Here is a 22,786-nt window from a genome sequence, read left to right on the forward strand (position 1 = left end):
GAAAAAAGAATCATGCCAATAGGTTCTCTGAAGTGTCCTGGGTTAATAGTACAAATCACTAATATTGCTCAGTAGGACTTTTTAAGAAAACAGTTAAATGAGGCAACCAGTGAAGCAAAGTAATATGTGGAAATGTTTACTGGCAGGTTTATGCTTGGGGTGACAATGACCATGGGCAACAAGGCAATGGAACTACTACAGTCAATAGAAAGCCCACTCTTGTCCAGGGCTTGGAAGGCCAGAAAATCACCCGGGTTGCTTGTGGGTCTTCCCACAGTGTAGCATGGACAACAGTGGATGTAGCTACACCGTCTGTTCATGAACCAGTACTTTTCCAGACAGCGAGGGACCCTTTAGGTGCTTCTTATCTTGGTTGGTATTTATTGCCTTATGTTGTTTTTTATGCCATTGGAGAGGTAGTTGTGTGGGTGGTTTAATAGGTGATAGAAGAGTGCAAAGAGAAAACTGTAGTTTAAAAAAGCACCACAAAACAACAACAAAAACCATACACACCTCTAAAAATACCCCAACAAAACCTCTTCCTGAAAGTGGAAGTTGTAAAGGACTTGTTCAGAAACAGCATTAGTCTGAACTTTTGTTGTTCTTCAGGAAATTAAAATGCAACATGCTTTATCAAACGCCCCAAACACTTTGTCTGTAATATGGGATAGAGCTTTATGGAGGCAATGGTAGAAGGATGCTACTGTAATATTGGTCTTCTTATGTGTTACCTCTTGCTATAAACCTTGATGCTACTGTTAACCTTTTGTTTCTAAGGTAGGTGACTTAAGAATTAGGGAGGCAAAACAGCAATGTTTTGGTTGAATATAAAAGCACCAAACATTTTGCTAATTAAGCTTTTTCATGAACAAGGGAATGTATTTTAAAAAGAGCAAGAAATACATATATAGAATGTTTGATTGGTATTTAAGAGTACCTAATAAATATTCTTGCTATTTGATAGATTTCTGTGTAAGTAAAACTTGTTTTCGGTACTGATCACCGAAGTATTTATATCTGTATTACCTTAATCTTCATGAGTAAGTAACAAGGTGGAACACTCTTTTATGAAAGCCCTTGCTGCAAAGCTTCAGTACCTTGCTGCAAAGCTTCAGTATTGACTTTAACGTTGTAACTGTAGGCACTGCAGTTTAAGAATCTACTGTAGAGTTAATTTTACAGTCATCTTTCTGACTTAACAAGAAATTAGATAAATCGGTTCCAGTTATGTAGTACACCATTCAAAAATGCTCGCCTTCTCTTTTCTCCCCCCTCCCCCCCCCCTCCAGGTGTTCCTTCAGATGCAGATTCTTCTGCTGCCAGTAACAAAATTAGTGGGGCAAACAGTTCCAAGCCGAATCGCCCTTCCCTCGCTAAGATTCTCCTATCGCTTGATGGGAATGTTGCCAAACAGCAGGCGTTATCTCACATACTGATGGCATTACAAATCATGTATGCCAGGTAGGCATGCAAACATTCTTGTCTTTTGCAGAGTAAACGATGACATAGCTTACCATCTATTAGGGTCTCTTGAGTCAGGTATAAATTGTTTCACAAGTTTGGACTCCTCAGGATAGGCCTAAGCTTCACTTAAATTTTCTTTTGAAATTGATGTTAGCTTTATGCTGTTATGTTTTCTTTACAGAAGCTCCCAGTGTCTGGGGAAAAAATTGTTTATTTAGGAATGCTCAAGTAAATCATGTAAAAGGAGTGTAAGTAAATCATGATAGATGATGTGGAGAAAGCAGTGGGGAGCAGGGTGGAAAGAACAATAAAACTTTACAGTGCCCTTGTTGTTAGTAGAGAACAGAGTATTTTTGCTAAAATTTATGAAGAGGAACTCGTGTAAAATAGTTGCCTTAAACACAGTCTTTAAGCATCAGGCCCAAAGGAGAATGGAGATAAACTACTTTCTAAATTCTAGAGCTTGGAAACCTTTCCTTACTTTATTAAGACAAGCTAATATCATTTTTTCTAAGTTCAACAAGGGAGTATAATTAGGTTTATGTTGATCTGTCCTAAATGATTTCAGGGATGCAGTTGTTGGAGCATTGATGCCTGCAAGTATGATTGCACCAGTAGAATGTCCCTCTTCATCGCCAGCCCCCCCATCAGAGGCTACTTCTACAGGAAGCCCTGCAAATGGAGATGAATGCATGCTTGTAGGAGATATAGAAGAGAGGCTGAGCCCAAACCCATGGCAGGACAGGAGAGGGGAGGTAAAGTGTGAAATGAATTTTTCCAACAGTAAAGCTGAAAAATATTGTCCCATTTAGTTTGATAATAGCAGAGATTAAACAGTTCTTTTATGTTCTAATTTCAGGAGTACTCTGCGTATGTCAGATTTGGAAAAACTAAAATTTTAGTGTGAAATCAGTTTTGAACTTTCATAATGCACTGTCTCATTTAAAGGCAATTGTGATGATTTCTAGTAGTATTTTAGAATTAACATGAAAATATTAACCATTTGACCAGATATTAAATTCATTTTACAGGAGTGATCTTTAAAAAAAAAAAAAAGGTCAAAACTAAGGGAATATTTTACTATTATTTAATGAAATGTAATTGTAAATTTGTATCGGCTAATGTAGACAGGAGGGCCTGAATGGAGTTCTACTCTGTTGATTCCCAATTGCTAACAGAAGCAGAAAAAAGAAAAGGCTTGCTACTGTTGCTAACAGAAGCAGAAAAAAGAAAAGGCTTGCTACTGAAGAGGTCTTTTTGTTTAACAAACTATTAATTTGACATGTATTTTTAGGGCTTGCCTTCTACATTGTGGGCTTTTCTGCAGGCACTGATGTTTTATTGTATGTTTTTGTAGCAGCTGGCATTGAGGGGGGTGTTGGCTGGTTTGCTGTCCTAGGAACATAAAATAGAAGCTAAAAATACAGGGAGCAAATCTGTTGGTTTTGAATATATTGCTGTTTTTAAATTGCTGCTGTCTTTGAACATAAGCCCTTCTAATAATTGATTAGACTCTTGAAGGTTTTGCAGTATCTTGTTGCAGCTTTTGTTAGTTATTGTTTGTTTTGACTAGGTTGTTTCTTCAGAAGATGCTGTGACGCCATCTGCTGTAACTCCCTCAGCTGCTGCTGCCTCTTCCCGTCCTTTCATTCCAGTCACAGATGATCCTGGAGCTGCCAGTATCATTGCAGAAACCATGACAAAAACCAAAGAAGTAATGTTGTCAATACCTTCCTTAAAACTTAAGTCCTTACCATGCTTTTATCAAGAAGTTTTGCTTTTTTGGTGCTTTTAAAGTTATTCTATAAATGACTGCATTTTTTTTAAATCTATCCAAAGATAGAGGGATTTTTTTTTTCCCCCAAAGTTTAAGGAGGTTAATTTTAGGAAAGCCTTTTCACTTGAGAAGTGGGTTTAACAGTAGGTTAATTTTGAGGCCATATATCCCAGATTTACGAATTGTGTTTTAAACTTCTTCAGAAAAGTTAACTTGTTCTGATTCAGTGAAATACTTCCTTCATCTTCACTGTCTAAATATTTCTGCAATTTGTTTTGTAGGATGTAGAAAGTCAAAGTAAAGTATCTGGCCCAGAACCACAGTACTTGGATGAGTTTACTAGTCTCTTAGTACCAGATGACACGCGAGTCATGGTTGACCTGCTAAAGCTTGCTGTGTCCAACCGAGCAGGTGAAAAGGGAAGAGATGTTCTTTCAGCTGTGCTGTCTGGTATGGGCACAGCTTACCCACAGGTCAGGTTTTGTTTCTGTTGCATTTTAACTTCGTCCTTTTTATTAGTTGCTTGCTAGAATATTTTCTTGTATTTGAAGTGTAGCTCAACATACTGAGAAACTTAATAAACATGAAAATTTGAGTTGAACTTAAATGCATGTGAACCTTAATGATTTTAATGGAAATATTACCTGAATATATGCAAGTGCTACAAATGTCAGTAACAGACTATTTCCTTGTTTTGTCATGCTGCATAGACATTAAAATAGAAGCTTAATGAACTTTATCTATGTATTGGACAAGTGGCTGTAGTTATTGGAATGAAGCTGAATTAAACCACATTCTATTTCCTGGATCTGTGGAATGTTAGTTTAAAAACTTCCACGTTGGTTGATTTTGTTTAGCATCTGAGTTTATTTCTCAAATTGATGCAGTTGTCATTGCTAGCTAAAAATGCTGCTAATATATTGTTAACGATATAGTAATTCTTCTTAATTTTTAAGATTTACATTTGATGCATTGAAGTTTCTAACTATTTACAAAGTATCTGTGGGTGTGGGGTTTTTTTTGGGACAACTGACAAACAGAATTAATAAATGCTGTAATATTGGATACCAGCAGCTATATGAAAGAATGTTACAAATCATAAATTATTTATAGAATATCTGCTTACAGTAATGAACTGAAAGTTGTTTAATGTTTCTTGTAGCTTTACCCTTCATATATTTTTTTTCTAATGAGTAACAATGCATTTCTTTTAAGATGTTCATATGATGTAGTTAATTTATGGCTTTGCACTGCTTAAAGGCTGGTTTGGAACATGAGAAGTGATTATGCAAAGCTGATTTTTGTATTCTTTTATTAAACTTGTCTTCTCTAACCACAAAGATGAATAATGACTTCTCTAAGGAGTATGCATTGAATTGAGAGAAATTTTATTTATTAATGGTATAAATGACAAGACAGCTTCAGATTTAAACAATTAAATCTTACAGTATCTCTGTCCGAGTAAACTAGGATTGTGGGAGAGCCTAACTGATGCTATTCACATAGAGGCAATTGAGTGGTATTTCTCAAGCTGTTACTTCCCCCCCCGCCATTTTCAATGATCAGCTATGTATACCCGTGTTCTGGGTTTGAGATGTAGTTGTTCCCCTCCCACCCCAACTAGATGCACACTATATATGCACTTATACATTAATTCTAGTTTTTTGCTTCTAGCATTAATAGTGAGTAGCTGAACAACTTCGTGTTTGTGGGTGTTTTTTGTGGTTTGGTTTTTTTTCTGTGAGGTTTTTTTTTTTACCTCGAGTCAGAATTTTTATTTGAAACTGCTCTTTAAAAATGAGTACTATTGGAATTTTCTCTAAAGAGTGTTTTGCAATATTACATACTGGTTAAATATTTACACCTTTTGTTAATCTCTTGGCATATGCTTTACAGTTTGGATTTTACAGTTTGTTTTTTTAAAGGGAAAACAATTGTTTGTGTTGTCATTTACTTACTGGAAATTTACGTTGTTTGGCTTTTAGTTTTAGGAGTTTTTATAGCTTTAACAACACCAAAAAGATTATTTTTGAATGAATATGATGGTTTATGACTCAGAAGTCAAAAAACAAGTGATTGATTATTTATTTTAAATTTGGGAATAATGGTAGTTGGCTTAGATTTCTTGGACTAATCAAACTTGCTTTTTGTAAAGTATATTTTTCTTCTCTTAGGTTGCTGATATGTTGTTGGAGCTGTGCGTTACTGAACTAGAAGATGTAGCAACTGATTCACAAAGTGGTCGCCTCTCTTCGCAACCAGTTGTGGTAGAAAGCAGCCATCCATATACTGATGATACCTCTTCTAGTGGCACAGTTAAAATACCAGGTATAGAATTCTTAGAGTTACGTTACTAAAATTCAGTTAATTTCAAGCCTGCATGCATAACATTTTTTCCTTAGCTTGCAAAAATGTGTATTGAACTTTTAAAGCCATGTGACATATTCTGTCGCTATAATAAAATATTTCTTAAAACACTCACATACTGCATGAACATCTCCATCCTGCGAAATACGTGGTTTTGGGTTCACTGGCTGTGACTGCAGCTGTATATCACTGCTGTTTTCTGTTCAGTTATGAATCTGAGAAGGACTGAGTCTTTTTCAGGGTCAGTAATTGAACACCTATCTTCTAGTCTTGAGCATTAGGGAAATGCTTTTTTGTTTAACACTGTCTTTCCATTTAGTGCTTCCTTCAGTATGTTAACCTAGTACTTATCAAAAGGTACAGGCAACAAAGAGCTATTTGCCTTAACTGTAAACAGCCATTTTTTTGTCTGTTGCAACTTCAGTTTGGAATGTTCTGAATATAGTCTTCTATCTGCTAGCCCCTACTCACATGAGCTTGCTATGATGTAAGCCTTTCAAAGAAAAGACATTACAGACAAATAATGTCATTAAACCAAAGGAAGGTATTTTTATTAACGAGCACATGAATTCTAAACAACTGTGTTTGATTTCATGTGGATTTCTAAAATAACGCATTTGTTTGTGGTATTGATTGCTCTGTAGAAATGTGTGAACTCTTTGTTGCTGTTCAGGTGCTGAGGGACTGAGGGTAGAATTTGATCGCCAGTGTTCTACAGAGCGGCGTCATGATCCACTCACCATAATGGATGGTGTCAACAGAATTGTTTCCGTCCGATCAGGTTATGAGAACTAGTGCTTTTCAAAAATGTCTTGGGTGATTTACTGTTAAATGCTGAATGAAATGTACCACTGTCTGTGACTGGCGTACTGTGAGGGATATGCCAATAAAAAAGAGGAAAAACTATGTAAATTGATATTCTGTTTTAAACTAAAAAAGGTGTATGATCTAGACACAGACATGTAAGAGTGATCTTGCATCTTTGAATATAGAGAATCTCTCAGAAGAGCATGTTGTCATGCTCTTCCTAAGAGCAGTTAGAGTGTAAAAAAAAAAAAAAAAAAGTGTTTAGCACCCCTGCCAACATGTGTGAATTTCTGTATAGTCAAAATGTATTTTAACAAATTGGAACACAATTGGAAAAGGATACTTCTTTTGTTAGCCTTTTTCTTTTTCAAGTAACGTTTACTGAAATTTGAGCTTTCGTACAGTGAAGACAAATGCTCTTCTGCTGTCAAATGCCCAAAATAATAGCTAGGCTCTCTTTCTGTTTTCTGCTCTAGCCTGTGTACCTGACACTACATGAAATCTTCACATCTTTTATCCTGTTACCTCTGATTTCATTTTTAAGCACTATTAATTTGCAGTAGATTTAAGAGGGATATTTTTAATCTCATCAAATTTTACATTGAACCTACCTATATACTACATTATGTGCAAGGGTCTCAGTACTTACTGCTTGTGCTTAACATTTCTGAGCAGTCATGATGTGGGCTTTTGCTTTTGACCCATTTTTCCCCAAACTGTTTCCGATGCACATGCGTTTCACTATTGAGATATTTCTGATTGGATTCCTGGTTGGAAAAAACTGTAAAGCTTTATTTAATGTATATGTTGTTATATATTTTGTAATATGAAAAGATCATTTAAAAATAGAACAATGGATTTTAGTAAGATCTCATAATTGTCTTTTGAATGTAGTATTAAAAGTACTGAGGGTATCTGTTAGTAGTGCTAAATGAACTGTCTAAGACTTAAGTTTCATTAACGTAACATCTTTATAGTTATGTTCATGTGCTTTACATAGCTTTTTTCCTTGAATGCATTTATGTGATATTTATAATGTATAATATGTTTATAACCATGGGAGGGAAGTTGCTGTTGACAAGCAGCTTGCATATTGGCTCAGACAGTATAGATGAATATGTTCATATTGCCTACTGTAACAGGTCGTGAGTGGTCAGATTGGTCTAGTGAATTGCGAATTCCAGGGGATGAACTAAAGTGGAAGTTCATCAGTGATGGCTCTGTGAATGGATGGGGATGGCGATTCACTGTTTATCCTATCATGCCAGCTGCAGGTAAGGTATCACATATGATGTTTACAGAAGGGCAAGAGAGTAGATTTACTTTTCAGTTTTGTTAGTTGCATTTATTGCATGGTATTTACGTGCCAAAGTTTCAAAGTTCATTTGCATTCATACTAAGAAAACATTTTCGTTCATACTTAGGAAACATTTTCAACAAACTCCTGAGAGGTGCACTTGTACATAGGGAAGAGATAAAAATACTTTGTAATCACTCTAGTTTGCCTCTTCATCAGTGAAGAGAGGATACTTTTGAGGCACAATTAATCTGAAAAATTTTTTTTTAAAATGCATCTGTTTTGGAATTTAGGTGAATTATGTCATGAAAGTGCCTCTTCCAATCCTTTCAAAGGGAGGTAGAGTGGACCAACTCAGATGCAGAGTGGCACTCTAGACTGCTGTGTTTGGTCAGCTAAATCCTGTCTATGTTCTGTTCTTATTTCAGTCTGAGGACAAATATTCCCCACCTTTTTGTTTGTTTGTTTTTGCTTTTTGTTTCTTGCAGGCCCTAAAGACCTTCTCTCAGATCGTTGCATTCTTTCATGTCCCTCAATGGATTTGGTTACGTGTTTGTTGGATTTTCGCTTAAATTTTGCTTCCAACAGGAGTATAGTTCCTCGCTTGGCAGCTTCTCTTGCAGCTTGTGCTCAACTGAGTGCCTTAGGTAGGTGCAGCCTTAAAATTAAGTCTTATTTATCTGAAGTTAAAATGATTGTTTTAAGTAATTACATTCTTTGGGTGCTTATGTTTCCTTAGCTGCTGGCCACAGAATGTGGGCCTTGCAGAGATTACGGAAACTGCTCACAACAGAGTTTGGCCAGTCTATTAACATCAACCGGATTCTAGGGGATAATGATGGAGAAACACGAGCTTTGGTAAGAAGGCAGTGATGCTGTCCTCTTCGCGTTTTTCATATTAAGATGTATGTGAAGCATTAAAATGCTAGCCCTGATGTATGTTTTTGTTGTTAATGGCCAAATAGGAAATGTGCAAATGAATAGCCTTCTTGCACAGGTCTGCAAGTCTGTAAAGGTACTCCATTTTAGAAAAAAAAATGGCTAATTTCAATACTGTATAAATGTGGTTTTGGAATTGCCAAAAAGTGATAGAAATACTTTTGTATTAGGAAATGGATGGAAGTGATACGTCACATAGCTAACTGTAGTTTGGGAAGCTGTTAATGTTTTGTCATGGTCATCTAAATAATTTACTTTTTGTAATACATACAGTAAGACTAACTTTCTAGTTCTGTGGTTTCTCTAGAGTTTCACAGGGAGTGCTTTAGCTGCTTTGGTTAAAGGTCTTCCAGAAGCTTTGCAGCGACAGTTTGACTATGAAGACCCCATTGTGAGAGGTGGCAAACAATTGCTCCACAGCCCTTTCTTTAAGGTAATGGGGTACAATCAGTAAATAACTCATTAGTATAGTTCTGGATTTTTTTGTGGGACATGGTAAGCTCACCTAGCCCTGTATCAGAAACCTTTTCTGACAAAATTGGAATACTACTTCTAAAAGGAGAATCAAATATACAAATAAAGAATAAGGAGTACCTAGCTAGGCAGAGGTAGGTAGATCAGAAAAACATCTTGGAAGTACAGTAGACTACACTTTTTGATAAGTGATTTCCAAGTTGTCCTACTAGGACTGTTGTATATTTTTATTTATTTATATTTTTAAAATACTCTGAAGGTTTTATTTACATCTAGTTGGAACAAATAAGAACGTCTTAAAAGGAAGGCTATTCAGTTCTGGAGCCTGTACTTCAAAGTAAAAATAAACAAGCTGAGGAAGTCTAGAGAAGAGCAACAAGAATAAAAGGCTGAAAAAGCTTCCTATGTAGTAAAAGTTAAACTAAGAGGACTTAGCTATCGTAAGGAAAATAAATTCTTAAAATATGTAAAAGTTTATACAGGGAAGAAGTAATCCATTGTTCACAATCTTCATCAGCAACATTGATTTGAAATTGAATCAAATTGAAAATCAATTGAAGATTGATTTAATTGGAAGAAGGAGACAGTTTAGAAATGGAAGGTAAAAAGTTCAGCACATGGTGTTTGATATAGAAAAATTAATTAATCTAGGAGTGTTTTTCACAGGAAGTTTGTGAAAATTTCTGGATTGGAAGAGGAAATGGGATACATAACCATGTGAGATAGTGTGGGTACACTTGGTGCACTTGAAGCTGCCCCATCAATGAGGGTAATGAAGGTGGTTCTTGATGTCCCTTGCACTTTACATGTCTTTGAGACAGTGCTCAGGCCCTACTGGTCTATGAGCTGTTCAACTACATCAAATGCATATTAGTTTTTATTACACATTTTTGATATATCTCAAATGTTTTTTGATTGTCTCCAGGTGCTTGTGGCTCTTGCTTGTGATCTCGAGTTGGACACTCTCCCTTGCTGTGCAGAGACACACAAATGGGCCTGGTTCAGGAGATACTGTATGGCATCCAGGGTTGCTGTGGCCCTTGATAAAAGGACACCATTACCTCGTCTTTTCCTTGATGAGGTACTGCAGGAATATTTTAAATGGTTCATGGAATGTATGGAAGTGTTTAATTTAAAAAGATATACTGAGATTGAAGTATTTTATGCCAACTGTGATAGGAGTGACAGATAGTTTGAATAATGCTGTTTAATCCAAAATATTTTACAGGTGGCAAAGAAAATCCGAGAATTAATGGCAGATAATGAAAATATGGATGTTCTTCATGAGTGCCATGATGTCTTTAAGAGAGAACAGGATGAGCAGCTTGTCCAGTGGATGAATAGGTTATTTCTTTCAACTGTCATTGGTTTGGTCTTGTGCTGCTTCTTGTTGTACAATGATAAACTGCGGTTTTTTGTGACTTGTTAAAAGCTCTTTTAAAATTTTGTTTGTGTTGCATTTTCTGCAGACGACCCGATGATTGGACACTTTCAGCTGGAGGCAGTGGAACTATTTATGGTTGGGGTCATAATCATAGAGGACAACTTGGTGGGATTGAAGGGGCAAAAGTCAAAGTCCCAACTCCATGTGAAGCCCTTGCTACCCTTAGACCAGTGCAGTTAATTGGTGGTGAACAGACTCTGTTTGCAGTGACTGCTGACGGGAAAGTAAGGATACAACAAATGATTGTTTGTTAGACTCCCTTGAAATATTTCATCCTCAGTCAGAATGGGTTTGGTGAAATAAAAAATAATGTGCATAGCACAGATTTATTATTATTATTAGTAGTAGTTTTGTTTTATTTTCTTAAAGAAACTGAACTATACCAACTCCAGCAGTGCAGTCTAGGAATTCAGTGTACTGTAGCATTAAATGCATGAAACAAGACGTGCATTTTAGTTCTCAATTCAAAACTGTGATCAGATTTTGGAAAACAAAGCTGAATACAGGTAACATGCTCACAGAGTCCCATAAAACAGGACAGACAGTAAAATGTGATGGTGATTATGTCTCTCTGACAGGGGAGAGGTGCAATTGGAATCTGAGATTGTTCACAGTTGGCTAAATGCCTGTAAGTTAGATATTGCAGGATCTAATTGGCAGATGCTTAAATCCTGAGTGAAAAGGAACACCATGCAGAGGTTTAGTATAGGAGAAAAAAATAAGTTCACGAATTTGAAAAAGTCTTTATTTTGATACAGATGGCAGTTTTGTGTTAAGGATGTGATCGAGAATTTTAGCTAGAGCTTTTTGTAACAGTTACATTCATCTAGTGAGATACTATAATGATTCCTCAGCAGTCAGTATCATCCTTGTTAATGATTCACAGAAGAGTAAGGGACAGATTAGTGACATTGCTTGACATCATTCTGTTGAGAGAAATTACTTTCAGATGGACAAAAAGAGAGTGAAAAGCAGTGCTTAAACTGTATTTATGGGATGGAGGGGGAAGAAGCAACTGTGTTTAGGTGTGTATATTCCACAGAAGAAAGAAAACTAGAATAGTGCTGCTTGAAAGAGACCTACAGGTGATCAATGATTTTGTAATGTATCACGCAAAGCTATGGTTTCTTGATACTTCTAGAAAATCAGCCTTAGGATTTAAAATGAAATCCGTTAAGCCAGTGACAGTTCATATTGACTTGAATGTAGCCATATTTTCACAAATTTATTGTGAAATATTTCAAAATATTTCTTATTTTCCAGGAGGGAGTATAGAGGCATGTAAGAAACTGTTTTTTCAGGCTTTCCTTTAACTGTATTCTGGTATACATTCATTAAGAATTCTTCTCTACAGCTCTAGTGAATGTTTTTCAAGAGGCGAACAAAATTAACTTTTATTCTTCACTTTAAAGCTGTATGCCACTGGATATGGAGCAGGTGGTAGGCTTGGAATTGGAGGAACAGAGTCAGTTTCTACTCCAACTTTACTGGAATCCATTCAACATGTGTTTATAAAGAAAGTTGCAGTGAACTCGGGAGGAAAGCACTGTTTGGCATTGTCTTCTGAGGGAGAGGTTTATTCTTGGGGTGAAGCAGAAGATGGTAAACTTGGTCATGGAAACCGAAGGTAAGTAACACTTTGAAATGTTATTTTTAAAAACTAATAATGGATACTTAACTATAGTTGCTATGCATTTGAAGTACTGCCTATATGTAGAAGTCACTGTTGAGTAATGATGTGGAAATGTAAATTTTTAAATTGGAGAACCACAAAATATTTTTCAGATAAACAGTTACTCTGATTTCTGTAATTAGATATTGTGTTCTAACGTATCTGTGGATGCTAAAGTCCAGCGGCTTTCCTTTGGGATCTGTCTTGTAGGTATGTGGAACTTCAAGGCACTTAGGGAGCAAAACTGCCATTCTGCTTCTGATCTCCACATGCATTGTTGCCTACGTTAAAGGAGAAGTTCTGTTGTGTTAGAGATAATGTTCTGATCCAAAAAGAAAAGGAATGCTGAAGTCAGTGGGGGGCAACAGTACATTTTATGCTAGAAATTTTGATAATGTATCTTAAATTGGACTGATTTTCCAGGGTAAATGCTTAGCTGAGCTTTGACTAGATTTTAATGGAAGTGGTTTTGTAGTTTCAGCTTACCTGTAATGCTGTAGTATAATGTATGGTAAAATACTTGTAGCTTTTATAGGCCTTAAAAATATTTCTGAATGACTAATTAAACATAAATCTTTAGGATATTAAACTGGAGCAAAAGCAAATACTCAGTTATTTCGGGTATCCTTGTACTCATATGGAGAGAGGTTTTTAAAATATTGGTGAACATGAATGGTCTCTTCTAAAAGCTTTGTCAGACAAATATTTTCATTTCAGCCCTTGTGATCGTCCTCGCGTAATTGAATCTCTGAGAGGTATAGAAGTTGTTGACATTGCTGCTGGGGGAGCACACAGCGCATGTATTACAGCTGCAGGAGACCTTTTTACATGGGGAAAGGGGAGATATGGACGCCTTGGGCATGGAGATAGTGAGGACCAACTAAAACCTAAACTGGTAAGAAACCTTTGGAGTTCTGTACAGTCTTAGTCCATTTCTTACCTTCTGATTTGTAACTTTTTGCATTTCTGCATATAAAGAATGAAAGGGCAAAATGGTGGCATGTATTTGTAAGAAATGAACAGTTGCTTTAGAAAACAGGAATGGATTGGAAGAATAAAATAAAAGTGGAGCTGCAAAACTTTGCTAGAGGTCACTAAACAGCTTACAAGGAATTTGTTTTAGAGAAGACTTAAAGAAAACCCCAAATCAAACACCCCACCCTCCATTAAGGAAATTCCATCCCAGGAGTAGTTTGCACTGAAAGTAACAAGTGAACTCCTCCTCTGCTGGGTCCCCTCATTGTTTATTTCCTGGAAAATATACCAGTGATTAGTGATAGCCACTTAGTCACTTGCAAACTGCTTTTTTTCCTGACATGATAATTATACTCTTAATTCTCATGATTGAATCACTGAGATGTTACTGAAGTATATACTAAGTTAATAAGAATTTAACCTAAGTAATTACAAAGTATTTGATTGCTATTTGCTAAAGAAATTTGAGCTAAGCAATCATTGATGAAGAAGATAGCTGTTTCCATTTGATTCTTAAGTGGTGAATCTGAGAACTTGGACAGTATGGAAGGTAGGAAGAATGACTATACTGATTAGCTGACGAGTTGTAATTCAGACCACTGTACTCCTGTGAACTAGACTGTAAGAACTTTAAGTTAGAATAGTGGTATTAAGAAAACTGCCCTGGCTTTGAAATGAGAGTTCATTTTGCTACCCGTGTTCTCTTGCTGAACATACAGCAAAGGATAAGACTACATTAGTTGAATTAAATTGCGTATTAGTTTATTTTTATTCATAGCTCTGTGCATATATTTCTATTCACACAAGCATTAACTTTTTTCAGTGCTTGAATTTGTGGGATGAGGTATCATACATTCTTAGTCCACTTTGGGACCTTATCACCTGTATCCAGATGTTCTCTTTCCCCTGCCCCCAAAAAACCAAGGTTTACCCACCTTTCCTATACACCTTTATACATCTTTCCCCCCTCCATGTTCTTGGTTAGTATGAAAATAGATAATCTATAGAGAGCTGAAGTATGTGAAGTCCCATGCTGCTTTGGATGATGGATTGTGCTACCTATAATCTGTTTCAAGTAGGGGTGAGGATGGGGAGGATGCAATACATGTGGGTCACCATCCTTTTACTTTGTGAATCCAAATCCCATATTTCATCACTAGATGGCAGCATTTCAAAAGATGTTGATTAAATTCAGATGATGATGGAAGTGCTAGAAAATTGTGAACTAGTAAAAGAATATTTGAAAATAAGACTTTTTTTTTTCCTTACTGTATACAATACTCACCCAGAGAGCCTGAAATTATTTCAACAGAATATAGTTTCTGATAACCTTACATGTTTTGTATGAATTGTTTTCCCTGACTTTTTAGGTCAAAAAAATTTAACTAATTCACCAATTAAAAAGAAGAATCCAGTATTTAAAATGCAGTTTTCATTTTGATGGTTTGAAAAGAGCAAAGGCCTTTGAGTTGCCTTTATTTGCTTGTTCCTGTGGTGTTTCAGACTTGGTAGTTCCAGTGAAGCACCTCTCAAGTTGGGTTTGTCATCTTTTCTGAAACTAAATGACTGAGTCTTTTATTGTGAACAAAAATGGGTGATTTCTTTACAGGTGGAAGCTCTCCAGGGCTACCGTGTGATTGACATAGCCTGTGGCAGCGGAGATGCACAGACATTGTGCCTGACTGATGATGATACAGTCTGGTCCTGGGGTGATGGAGACTATGGAAAACTTGGGAGAGGAGGCAGTGATGGCTGTAAAGTACCAATGAAGGTATTTGAATGTAATTTTTTCATTGTTTTAGAAACCATGAGTTTGATGGAGAACGCTGAAGTAAGATTTGCCAATATGTGCAAACTTCCTCCCATCCTGGGAGATCAGGATTCTTCTGATTATTGTTAAGGATGAACTTTGTAGGCTACAATGATGAGTCTAAATTTTGTGCTGACCATTAAAGTTGCACTTGAAGGTTTTTTTCTTTGGAGAACATTGCTGGTTCCAGCAATATTTCTCATTTTAATTTTGGTTCCTGTCAAAATATTAGATTTTGCCAAGAAATATTCATATATCCTTGTGTTAATAAACTTCCATAATACTGCTGAAGTCATAACTTCATTCCAGAAAGGGGTATCAATTGATTAAGAAGTAATCTTACTTTATATTAAGACTTTCATGTAAATGCATGGTTGACTTCTGGAATTGGTTGAATTTCATGGTTGAATTAATGGAATTTCTTTGTACGTTACAAATGAAATCCATGTAGCCATCTGATTTGAATCCCAGCACTTGTTATGATGAAGAACATTGTTTGTGTTTGAGAAATGTATGTGAGTGTCACTGTGTATACCTATGCACAGTGGATTTTAGATTCTTAGTCCAGAATCACACTTTATTACCTGGATATATGTGTCTCCATTCTGTTTCCAAATGGACAAAGTCTACCAACCTGTCCCAAATAACAGCTTTTTATCACGTGATGTAAAAATAGCTTGTTTATGTTTCATCAATCATCAGTCCCATAGGTTTGATGGTCAAGTGGCATAAGGACCTACACAGAATAAATAGGAAGAGTGTACTGGAGGTTTAATATTTTTACTATGTTGGCAGAATCACATCTATGTCATATGAGCTAGGGATGATTAATGTTGACTATTTGGAGACAGAGCCTTACCGTTTCTACTAAGGGGCAATTGCTGACTAAACTAACTATTGGCAAAACATACTAGAGATGATCTCCAACAGTTTGCCAAATCTGAGCTTGTTTTTAATGTTTAAGTAGTAAATGGTAGAAAGATGAAAGGAGTAGAATTCAGCTAAATGATCTACCTACATATTTTAATTTATAAATATACATATAGACACTTACACACTTGCACATTATACTTTACTTAAGACAATGCAGTCGATGAAACTATAGCCTCATTAATTAACTTTGATTTCATTTGATATTATTTTCCTAGATTGATTCCCTCACAGGCCTTGGAGTGGTTAAAGTAGAATGTGGATCACAATTTTCTGTGGCTCTTACCAAATCTGGAGCAGTATATACGTGGTAAGTATTTTGTATTAGTTGTTTTGACAGTGTTAGATGTAACCTTGTCTGCAACAGGTATTAGTGTTATACTGATTTCCACCCCTATCAAAAACTTTTTTGAGTTCCTCTGTCTTGATTAGTGATAAAATCTACCACTTTGAGGAACATTTTATAGTGCTGTTTAAATGAAAAATCAAAATATTTTGCACAGAGTTGTCATTCCAGGTATTGACCACTGCAAGATGCAGAAGTTCCAAGGAGGTCAGTAGAAGTATAAGCCTGAAGTGTCTTGTAGGGTGGAAGATGACAGCATAAATAACATTCTCATATTATCAAAATTGTGTCTAGCTTGTGGTGGCTGTAGTCTGAGGATTTGATTTTAGTTCATTGTTTTAATCTTCCTACACCATTCCAAATTTTGTAGTTTAAGCTACTAGACTTAAGTGTTTAAAAAGACTAAGCAAAATAACCGTCCCAACATCCTTCTGCCCCCTTGTTTGCATGGCATTACAGTTATCCTTAAACTGTACAAAGTTCCAGTCTCTGAGGTCAGTAAATGTACTGGTTTTGCAGACAAATGGTTCTAATACTTGACCCTTATAAGAGGAAAAGCCAAACAACCCCCTGCAAAAGTGGTGTTAGGACCTACACAGAATAAGTAGGAACAGCATATTGGAGGTCTAAGGATTTTTACTATATCAGCAGAATCACCTCCATGTCATATGACCTAGGGATGATTAATGTTGAATATTTGGAGAATATTTTTGTATTGGACTGTTTATAAATACATCTACAGATCAAATATCAGATGCAGTCTGTCGTTCTGTTTTTTCCACAATTAAAACACAGTTTTGAAATGTTTTACCTTCTCTGTGCAGGGGCAAAGGAGATTATCATCGGTTAGGCCATGGATCTGATGACCATGTTAGAAGACCACGACAAGTGCAGGGACTGCAAGGAAAGAAAGTCATTGCGATTGCTACTGGGTCTTTGCACTGTGTTTGCTGCACTGAAGATGGTATAAAATTCAAATAATTTACTTAGTACTGAATTTGAAAAGAATGAAACTTTATTTTTTAGTCAGCTTGTTGGTGGGTTGTCCTTGCTAAAAATGCTGGTCCTCTATGTGCATGGACATATTTTGTGTTTGCAGATGTTGCATATTTCGTGAGCAGCAAGCATGTCATTGATTTAAAATGATCACATAAAACCAACTGAAGGTTTTTAGTTAATAAAAAATAAAGAGTTTAAGTTTCATAAATGCTGATGGTCAAAGAAAAATATAGAGCTCTCAAAGTAATTACAGATTGGTCAAGCAGTAGAATGAATGGATTTGGCTTTTTCTTTTACAGGGTCTTCTGAGCCTGCTGAGGTGTTTAACTTGCTAAATGAAGCACTGCACAAACAATATTGCTTCTTACAGAGCAGGCTGAGATACTGAATATTCTTTGTAGCAGACTCTCTCCCACATGTAATTAACAAGTCTGCACAATAACTGAGTGTTTTATAGGTGCTAGTGAAATAGGATATAGCTGCAGAAAATGAATGCTCAGAAACAAGTTTGCTATTTTAAAAGTATTTTCCAATGATCTTGCAACAGTAAGCACCTATTTTAATGTCCTCTGTAGTAATACAGCCTATTATAGGATCTTTTCTTTCGTCTCATACAAAATGTTAAGCCTTTTCTAATTCTTTTTTTAATATCAGCTTTTTTGCTATGAAACTATCAAATACAGGCTGTTTCTGGTGTATCTGTTGTTATTCTTCTGCTCCACCATCTCCTCCTGTTCTGGAACAGAACTTTTAAGTTAGAACAAACTATGAGGAAATGAATGCATCTTATACTAGCTGGTCTACATAGAGCATGGGCCTAAGCATGTCATTCAAGATTTATCTGCACTACATAGTGGACTTCAGGATGGCCATCAGTCCTAGCAATCTTGATTACAGTCCAAGGCCTCATTCGGTTAAATGATTTATGAATGCTAATTTAAAAAAAAAAAAAGGGCAAAAAGCTTCAGAACAATTAATTATTTTTATTGGTTTAGGGGAAGTGTATACATGGGGAGATAATGATGAAGGGCAGCTTGGAGATGGAACAACTAATGCCATCCAAAGACCACGCTTGGTTGCAGCACTTCAGGGTAAAAAGATCAACAGAGTAGCCTGTGGCTCAGCACATACTTTAGCTTGGTCAACCAGTAAACCTGCTAATGCTGGCAAGCTCCCTACACAGGTAATATTTTTGGTTTATTGCATTCAGATTTTAAACATACTTGGTATGCTCATTGCTGATCTTTCAGTAGATGTATTTCCTTTCTAAATCCCTGCATAAGCTCAGAGTGCTTTGATTTGGCTTCGAGTTTGAGCCAGTTACTTTGTTTTACTTCCATATTTCCAAAGAAGGATTCCAGTTTTCTGAGGTGAGAAAGCCTCTTCATTCAGTTGTTAATCCAATGCAGAACAGTAACTCAGTTTGCAAATTGGCAGGAATTTTAATTCTCTATTCCAGCTATGAAAATCTTATGCCTTCCAAGGGAGTTCTTCATTGCCTGCTTTGCATTGAGAAGATTGTTTTTTTTAATATTCTGCCTTTCAGCTATAATGCCTGGGTGTAGTGAAGACAGGATGTAAAACGTGTCTGTTTATGGATAAGAGAATTGTAAAATATGGAATAGGAAGAATAGTCTAACTGTCATGTTTCTAATACTTGTTTCAGTTTAGATGGATACTATTAGTATCTTTTATAAACAACTGAATTCTGTGTATTAAGTTTTGACAGTGTGAATAAGCAAATATCTGAATTTCTAATTCAAATTTACCTACAAATCTAATAATTTGTTCTGTTTAATAAAATAAAGTATATAATAATTCTAAATTAGATTTGGATATCATTGCCTTATCATAGGTTCCTATGGAGTACAATCATCTGCAGGAAATTCCCATCATTTCATTGAGAAACAGGCTTCTGCTGTTGCATCACATTTCTGAACTCTTCTGTCCTTGCATTCCAATGTTTGATCTTGAAGGAAGACTTGATGAAACTGGCCAGGGACCCTCAGTTGGGTTTGACACATTACGGGGAATACTGATATCACAGGGAAAGGTATTTATCAGAACGTCTTTAAGGGAGTGATTTGTAACTGTATGTGAAATGTACTGTTTAAACTGTTTCTAAAGAAAATAGAACTATATATCTCAATTTGCTCTGTAAGTTGTATATCAAATATTTGCATTTTGATTATGCAAACTTTTTTCTTTGTGAATGTGTTCTTTTAATTGTGTTTTCCTCAGTTCTTCATCATAGTGCTTTTGTGTGTTGATCTTGAAAATAACTTTACACTGTAAATCTTCAGTTTGTAGTATAGCTGAATTCTAGAGTATTCAGTAGATGCTATCCTGGAAAAAAAATGTAAGATAAGTACAAAATGGTCATTGTCTGCTTTTTGTATTTCAGTTGTCATGATCAGGTGATACACTAGTTGATCGAAAGCTCTATGCAGGTACAAACTTGTTTTAGACTGGGCTAAAAGTGAAGACAGGATACCTAGGAGTTCAATCTCAAATCGGTAAAGAAAGTGGATTTTTGTAGTTGTAAGTAAAGTCAGTCATGAGAAAATCTAGATAATTATAACGCTTCAAGGCTACAGCACTTATTCAAAACTTCAGATATGGAAAGCCTTTAAAACCATGACTTGCCTTTAGTATGATCATCAGTTGGGGATCTGAATTTTCTCACTGTCATAGTAACTTGTCTAACAAAAAATGATAACCTTATATAAACAGACAAAATCTGCTGGAAGATATATTTGAAAAGAGAAGCAGTTAAGTTTCCCTCTGCAGTGCTGTTCTATGTCTTTAAATAAGACACATGGCCTGTAACTAGCCTCCTTAGCAGGTATTTTCTCAAGGTCTCTTTCTCTAGACTCCAATAAAATTGTGTAGTAGAGCAATCCAGCAGAATACATGCTTCACAGACCAAGAGAAGACAACACATTTTTCATCAAAACCTAAATTGGAAAAAAGGAAAGGGAAATCTTAGCTGTTCTCTTCATGACACTTTTATGTTAGTGCTATTAATAGGGAGCCTTTAGGTATACGATGTTAAGTATAGGAATGGGTGTGCGGGAGGCACATTCAACATAATTTACTTTAAGAATCTGCAGAACAGTTAAAGAAAGGCTTCAGATATAAGATAAAATGTGATATCAGGGATATTTGATGTCATAAGCATTCAACAGAGACACCAGAAGTTGTGATGCCGTATTTTTATCTAGGCATTTAAGTCAGGCTTACCTTCAGAGATTCTAAAGACTTAAAAATCTTTTTAAAGCTTGCTTGAAACTGACAGTGCAAAATTAGATCCAAATATTTAGTGAGAGAACCTCAGATACTTGAATTTGCATGAAAAGTTTGTTTTTCTATTTTTATTTGTTATTTATTTATTGCCTTCTATAGCAAGATGATCTCATCTTTGGCTTTTTTGATTGTTTTCCTCTGACATTAATTATTCTCCATACACATATATTATTCTTGTAGAAACTAATTTATACCTGCACTCAGTGGCATGTTGGTTGCTTAGTAATAACTGAATCTGGGTGCAGTACAACCTTTCAGGCCATGGTTTTGAGTGATATAGGAGAGACTTTCTTCTTTACTTTTTTAGTATCCTGGCTGTTTCAGACTTGAATTGTATTAGCACAAATAATATCGTCCTTAACTAACATCTCACAGCTTTATCTTCTGTTGCTTTTGTTTATTTTTAGTATTTCAAAAGTATTTGATGCTTGTTTCCATTTCTTCTAAAGAAAGACTCAGAGGTGTTTGCCTTTTCTAGTGTTTTGTGATGTATTCAGAAGGAAATTGCTGAAGGATAGTATTGCAGGATCAGTTTCTCTCTTCTGCTGAAGAGTCATTTTTTCCCCAAGTTGAACTAAGTATGTGTGTATCTGTGAAATATGTGCAGCTTTTTTATTTGGTCGCAGTTTTGCCACTATTTTAAGTTTTTGTATTTTCCTTTTATAGGAGGCAGCTTTCAGAAAAGTTGTGCAAGCAACTATGGTGAGAGATCGTCAGCATGGGCCAGTTGTAGAGCTCAACAGAATACAGGTATCTTAAGCTGAAGTTTTGATTTTAGTATCTCTATGTTTAGCCTACAGTGCTATACATTTGTCAAGTCCCTTTGTTTCAGCTGTTTGGTATCTGAGTACTGAAGAGTTGAATTTTTATCAGAGAATCAGACAAGGAAGAAGTGAATGCAGCAAGGGCTGCTCCCTTTCTTTTCAGTACGTTTTCAACCATACTGTAGTTGTTTGAGGGGAGGGGGACACTTGTTGAAATACTAAGTGAATGATTTAGACTCAATGAGCAAAGTATGTCCTGCTTGACAAAGGCCTGCTTTTCAAAACTCACTACATTAGATAATTTGAGAGTAGTGATTCTGATGGCTTTCTTACCTTTCCAAATGGTCAGATGAGTTATTCAGCTGTTGCTTTCATAACAGAGAACATGAAGGGAAAAAGAAAAAGGCAAAAAAAACAAAACAAAACCCCCAAAACACACCACACCCGCCCTTGAATATAATTAAAAATCAGGCTGATAAACTGTTGTCCTTTGCTGGTCATCACATGTGGTCATATTGATTGCAGAACTCTTTGATACAAAAGGGCTTTTTTCCTTATTATTGACCTTAGAAAATGTAATGCTGTGCCTTAGGCCAGATATGTCTTTTTTCTGTAGATATTTCTGTAACATAGAATAGTAAAACATTGTTTTCGTTTAAATGGACTGAAGCCTGGTCTTACAGAGTCTTCATACATTTCTTTCTTTTAGTGGCTGTTTTCTTTTTTTTATATATAGTAAAAAGTAAGAAAACCTACTCTTCGTAAGGTTAGAATGGAGAAATGGTGAAAATTTTGACTAACTAGTTTTCTCTTAGTGAACAGAAGTACATCCTGTTGTGGCTGGACCCTGTTTCTGCTGCTTTGCCATTTTCTATGGGCACTTAAAATTTCTTGTGGTAATGTGATGTGATTGAAATGTGTTGTTTTAGTTTATTTGGGAATTTGAAGCTGAAGAGAGTGCCAGAGATTTTCTTGTTACTTTTTTTTGTGTGTGTATGTGAATTCAGAAAGTCCAGGAAAGCAGTGCAAGTATTTAACTTTAAGCAGGAAACTAGTGACTAGGTTTTGGGCTCATTTCCTAGTGTCCTCCTTCTACTATTGAGTTAATTAATTAAGATAGGGTTTCTTTTGTATTCCAGTTTGTTACTTGAATCTAACTTGAACTCTAGAAAAGAACTGGTAGCTGCAGGGCTTCCCTTCTTCCTGTCTTCTGGGGGAAGTGAAATATTGCTGTAACACAAGTCTGTCCTAGATTTTAGCGTAAGTGAAGGCTAAAAAAGACCACGTTCATAATCTGGCCTGATTACACATTACTCAGTACAGGTCACAATTTCTTGAGTTAGCTTTTGCAGAGAATGAAAATGTGAATTCTTAAACAGTTTGATCCTTTATAATATTTAATTGAAGATTCAAAG

At 35.9% G+C, this 22,786-nt stretch overlaps 1 protein-coding gene across 6 annotated transcripts in view; it reads left to right on the top strand.

The window, feature by feature from the left end:
* Positions 1-22,786, top strand: part of HERC2 (HECT and RLD domain containing E3 ubiquitin protein ligase 2) — a 120,486-nt gene that overhangs the window by 85,205 nt on the left and 12,495 nt on the right. For 5 of the 6 annotated variants that reach the window (XR_012778677.1, XM_075523454.1, XM_075523444.1 and 2 more), the window contains 22 exons: positions 147-372; positions 1,290-1,461; positions 2,033-2,219; positions 3,038-3,178; positions 3,523-3,714; positions 5,416-5,569; positions 6,282-6,389; positions 7,558-7,689; positions 8,201-8,359; positions 8,452-8,570; positions 8,959-9,084; positions 10,051-10,206; positions 10,354-10,469; positions 10,595-10,793; positions 11,982-12,196; positions 12,959-13,136; positions 14,826-14,987; positions 16,175-16,266; positions 17,127-17,266; positions 18,297-18,484; positions 19,157-19,354; positions 21,274-21,357. Coding sequence is in view for 5 of the 6 variants with exons in the window: in XM_075523454.1 (XP_075379569.1) it covers positions 147-372; positions 1,290-1,461; positions 2,033-2,219; positions 3,038-3,178; positions 3,523-3,714; positions 5,416-5,569; positions 6,282-6,389; positions 7,558-7,689; positions 8,201-8,359; positions 8,452-8,570; positions 8,959-9,084; positions 10,051-10,206; positions 10,354-10,469; positions 10,595-10,793; positions 11,982-12,196; positions 12,959-13,136; positions 14,826-14,987; positions 16,175-16,266; positions 17,127-17,266; positions 18,297-18,484; positions 19,157-19,354; positions 21,274-21,357 (3,444 nt within the window). In the remaining variant the exon portion in view is untranslated. The remainder of the gene's footprint in view (positions 1-146; positions 373-1,289; positions 1,462-2,032; positions 2,220-3,037; positions 3,179-3,522; positions 3,715-5,415; positions 5,570-6,281; positions 6,390-7,557; positions 7,690-8,200; positions 8,360-8,451; positions 8,571-8,958; positions 9,085-10,050; positions 10,207-10,353; positions 10,470-10,594; positions 10,794-11,981; positions 12,197-12,958; positions 13,137-14,825; positions 14,988-16,174; positions 16,267-17,126; positions 17,267-18,296; positions 18,485-19,156; positions 19,355-21,273; positions 21,358-22,786) is intronic. The other variant, XM_075523472.1, reaches the window with a different exon arrangement.

Source organism: Mycteria americana, chromosome 1 (genome assembly GCF_035582795.1).
Source record: "Mycteria americana isolate JAX WOST 10 ecotype Jacksonville Zoo and Gardens chromosome 1, USCA_MyAme_1.0, whole genome shotgun sequence".
Classification (NCBI taxonomy): domain Eukaryota; kingdom Metazoa; phylum Chordata; class Aves; order Ciconiiformes; family Ciconiidae; genus Mycteria; species Mycteria americana.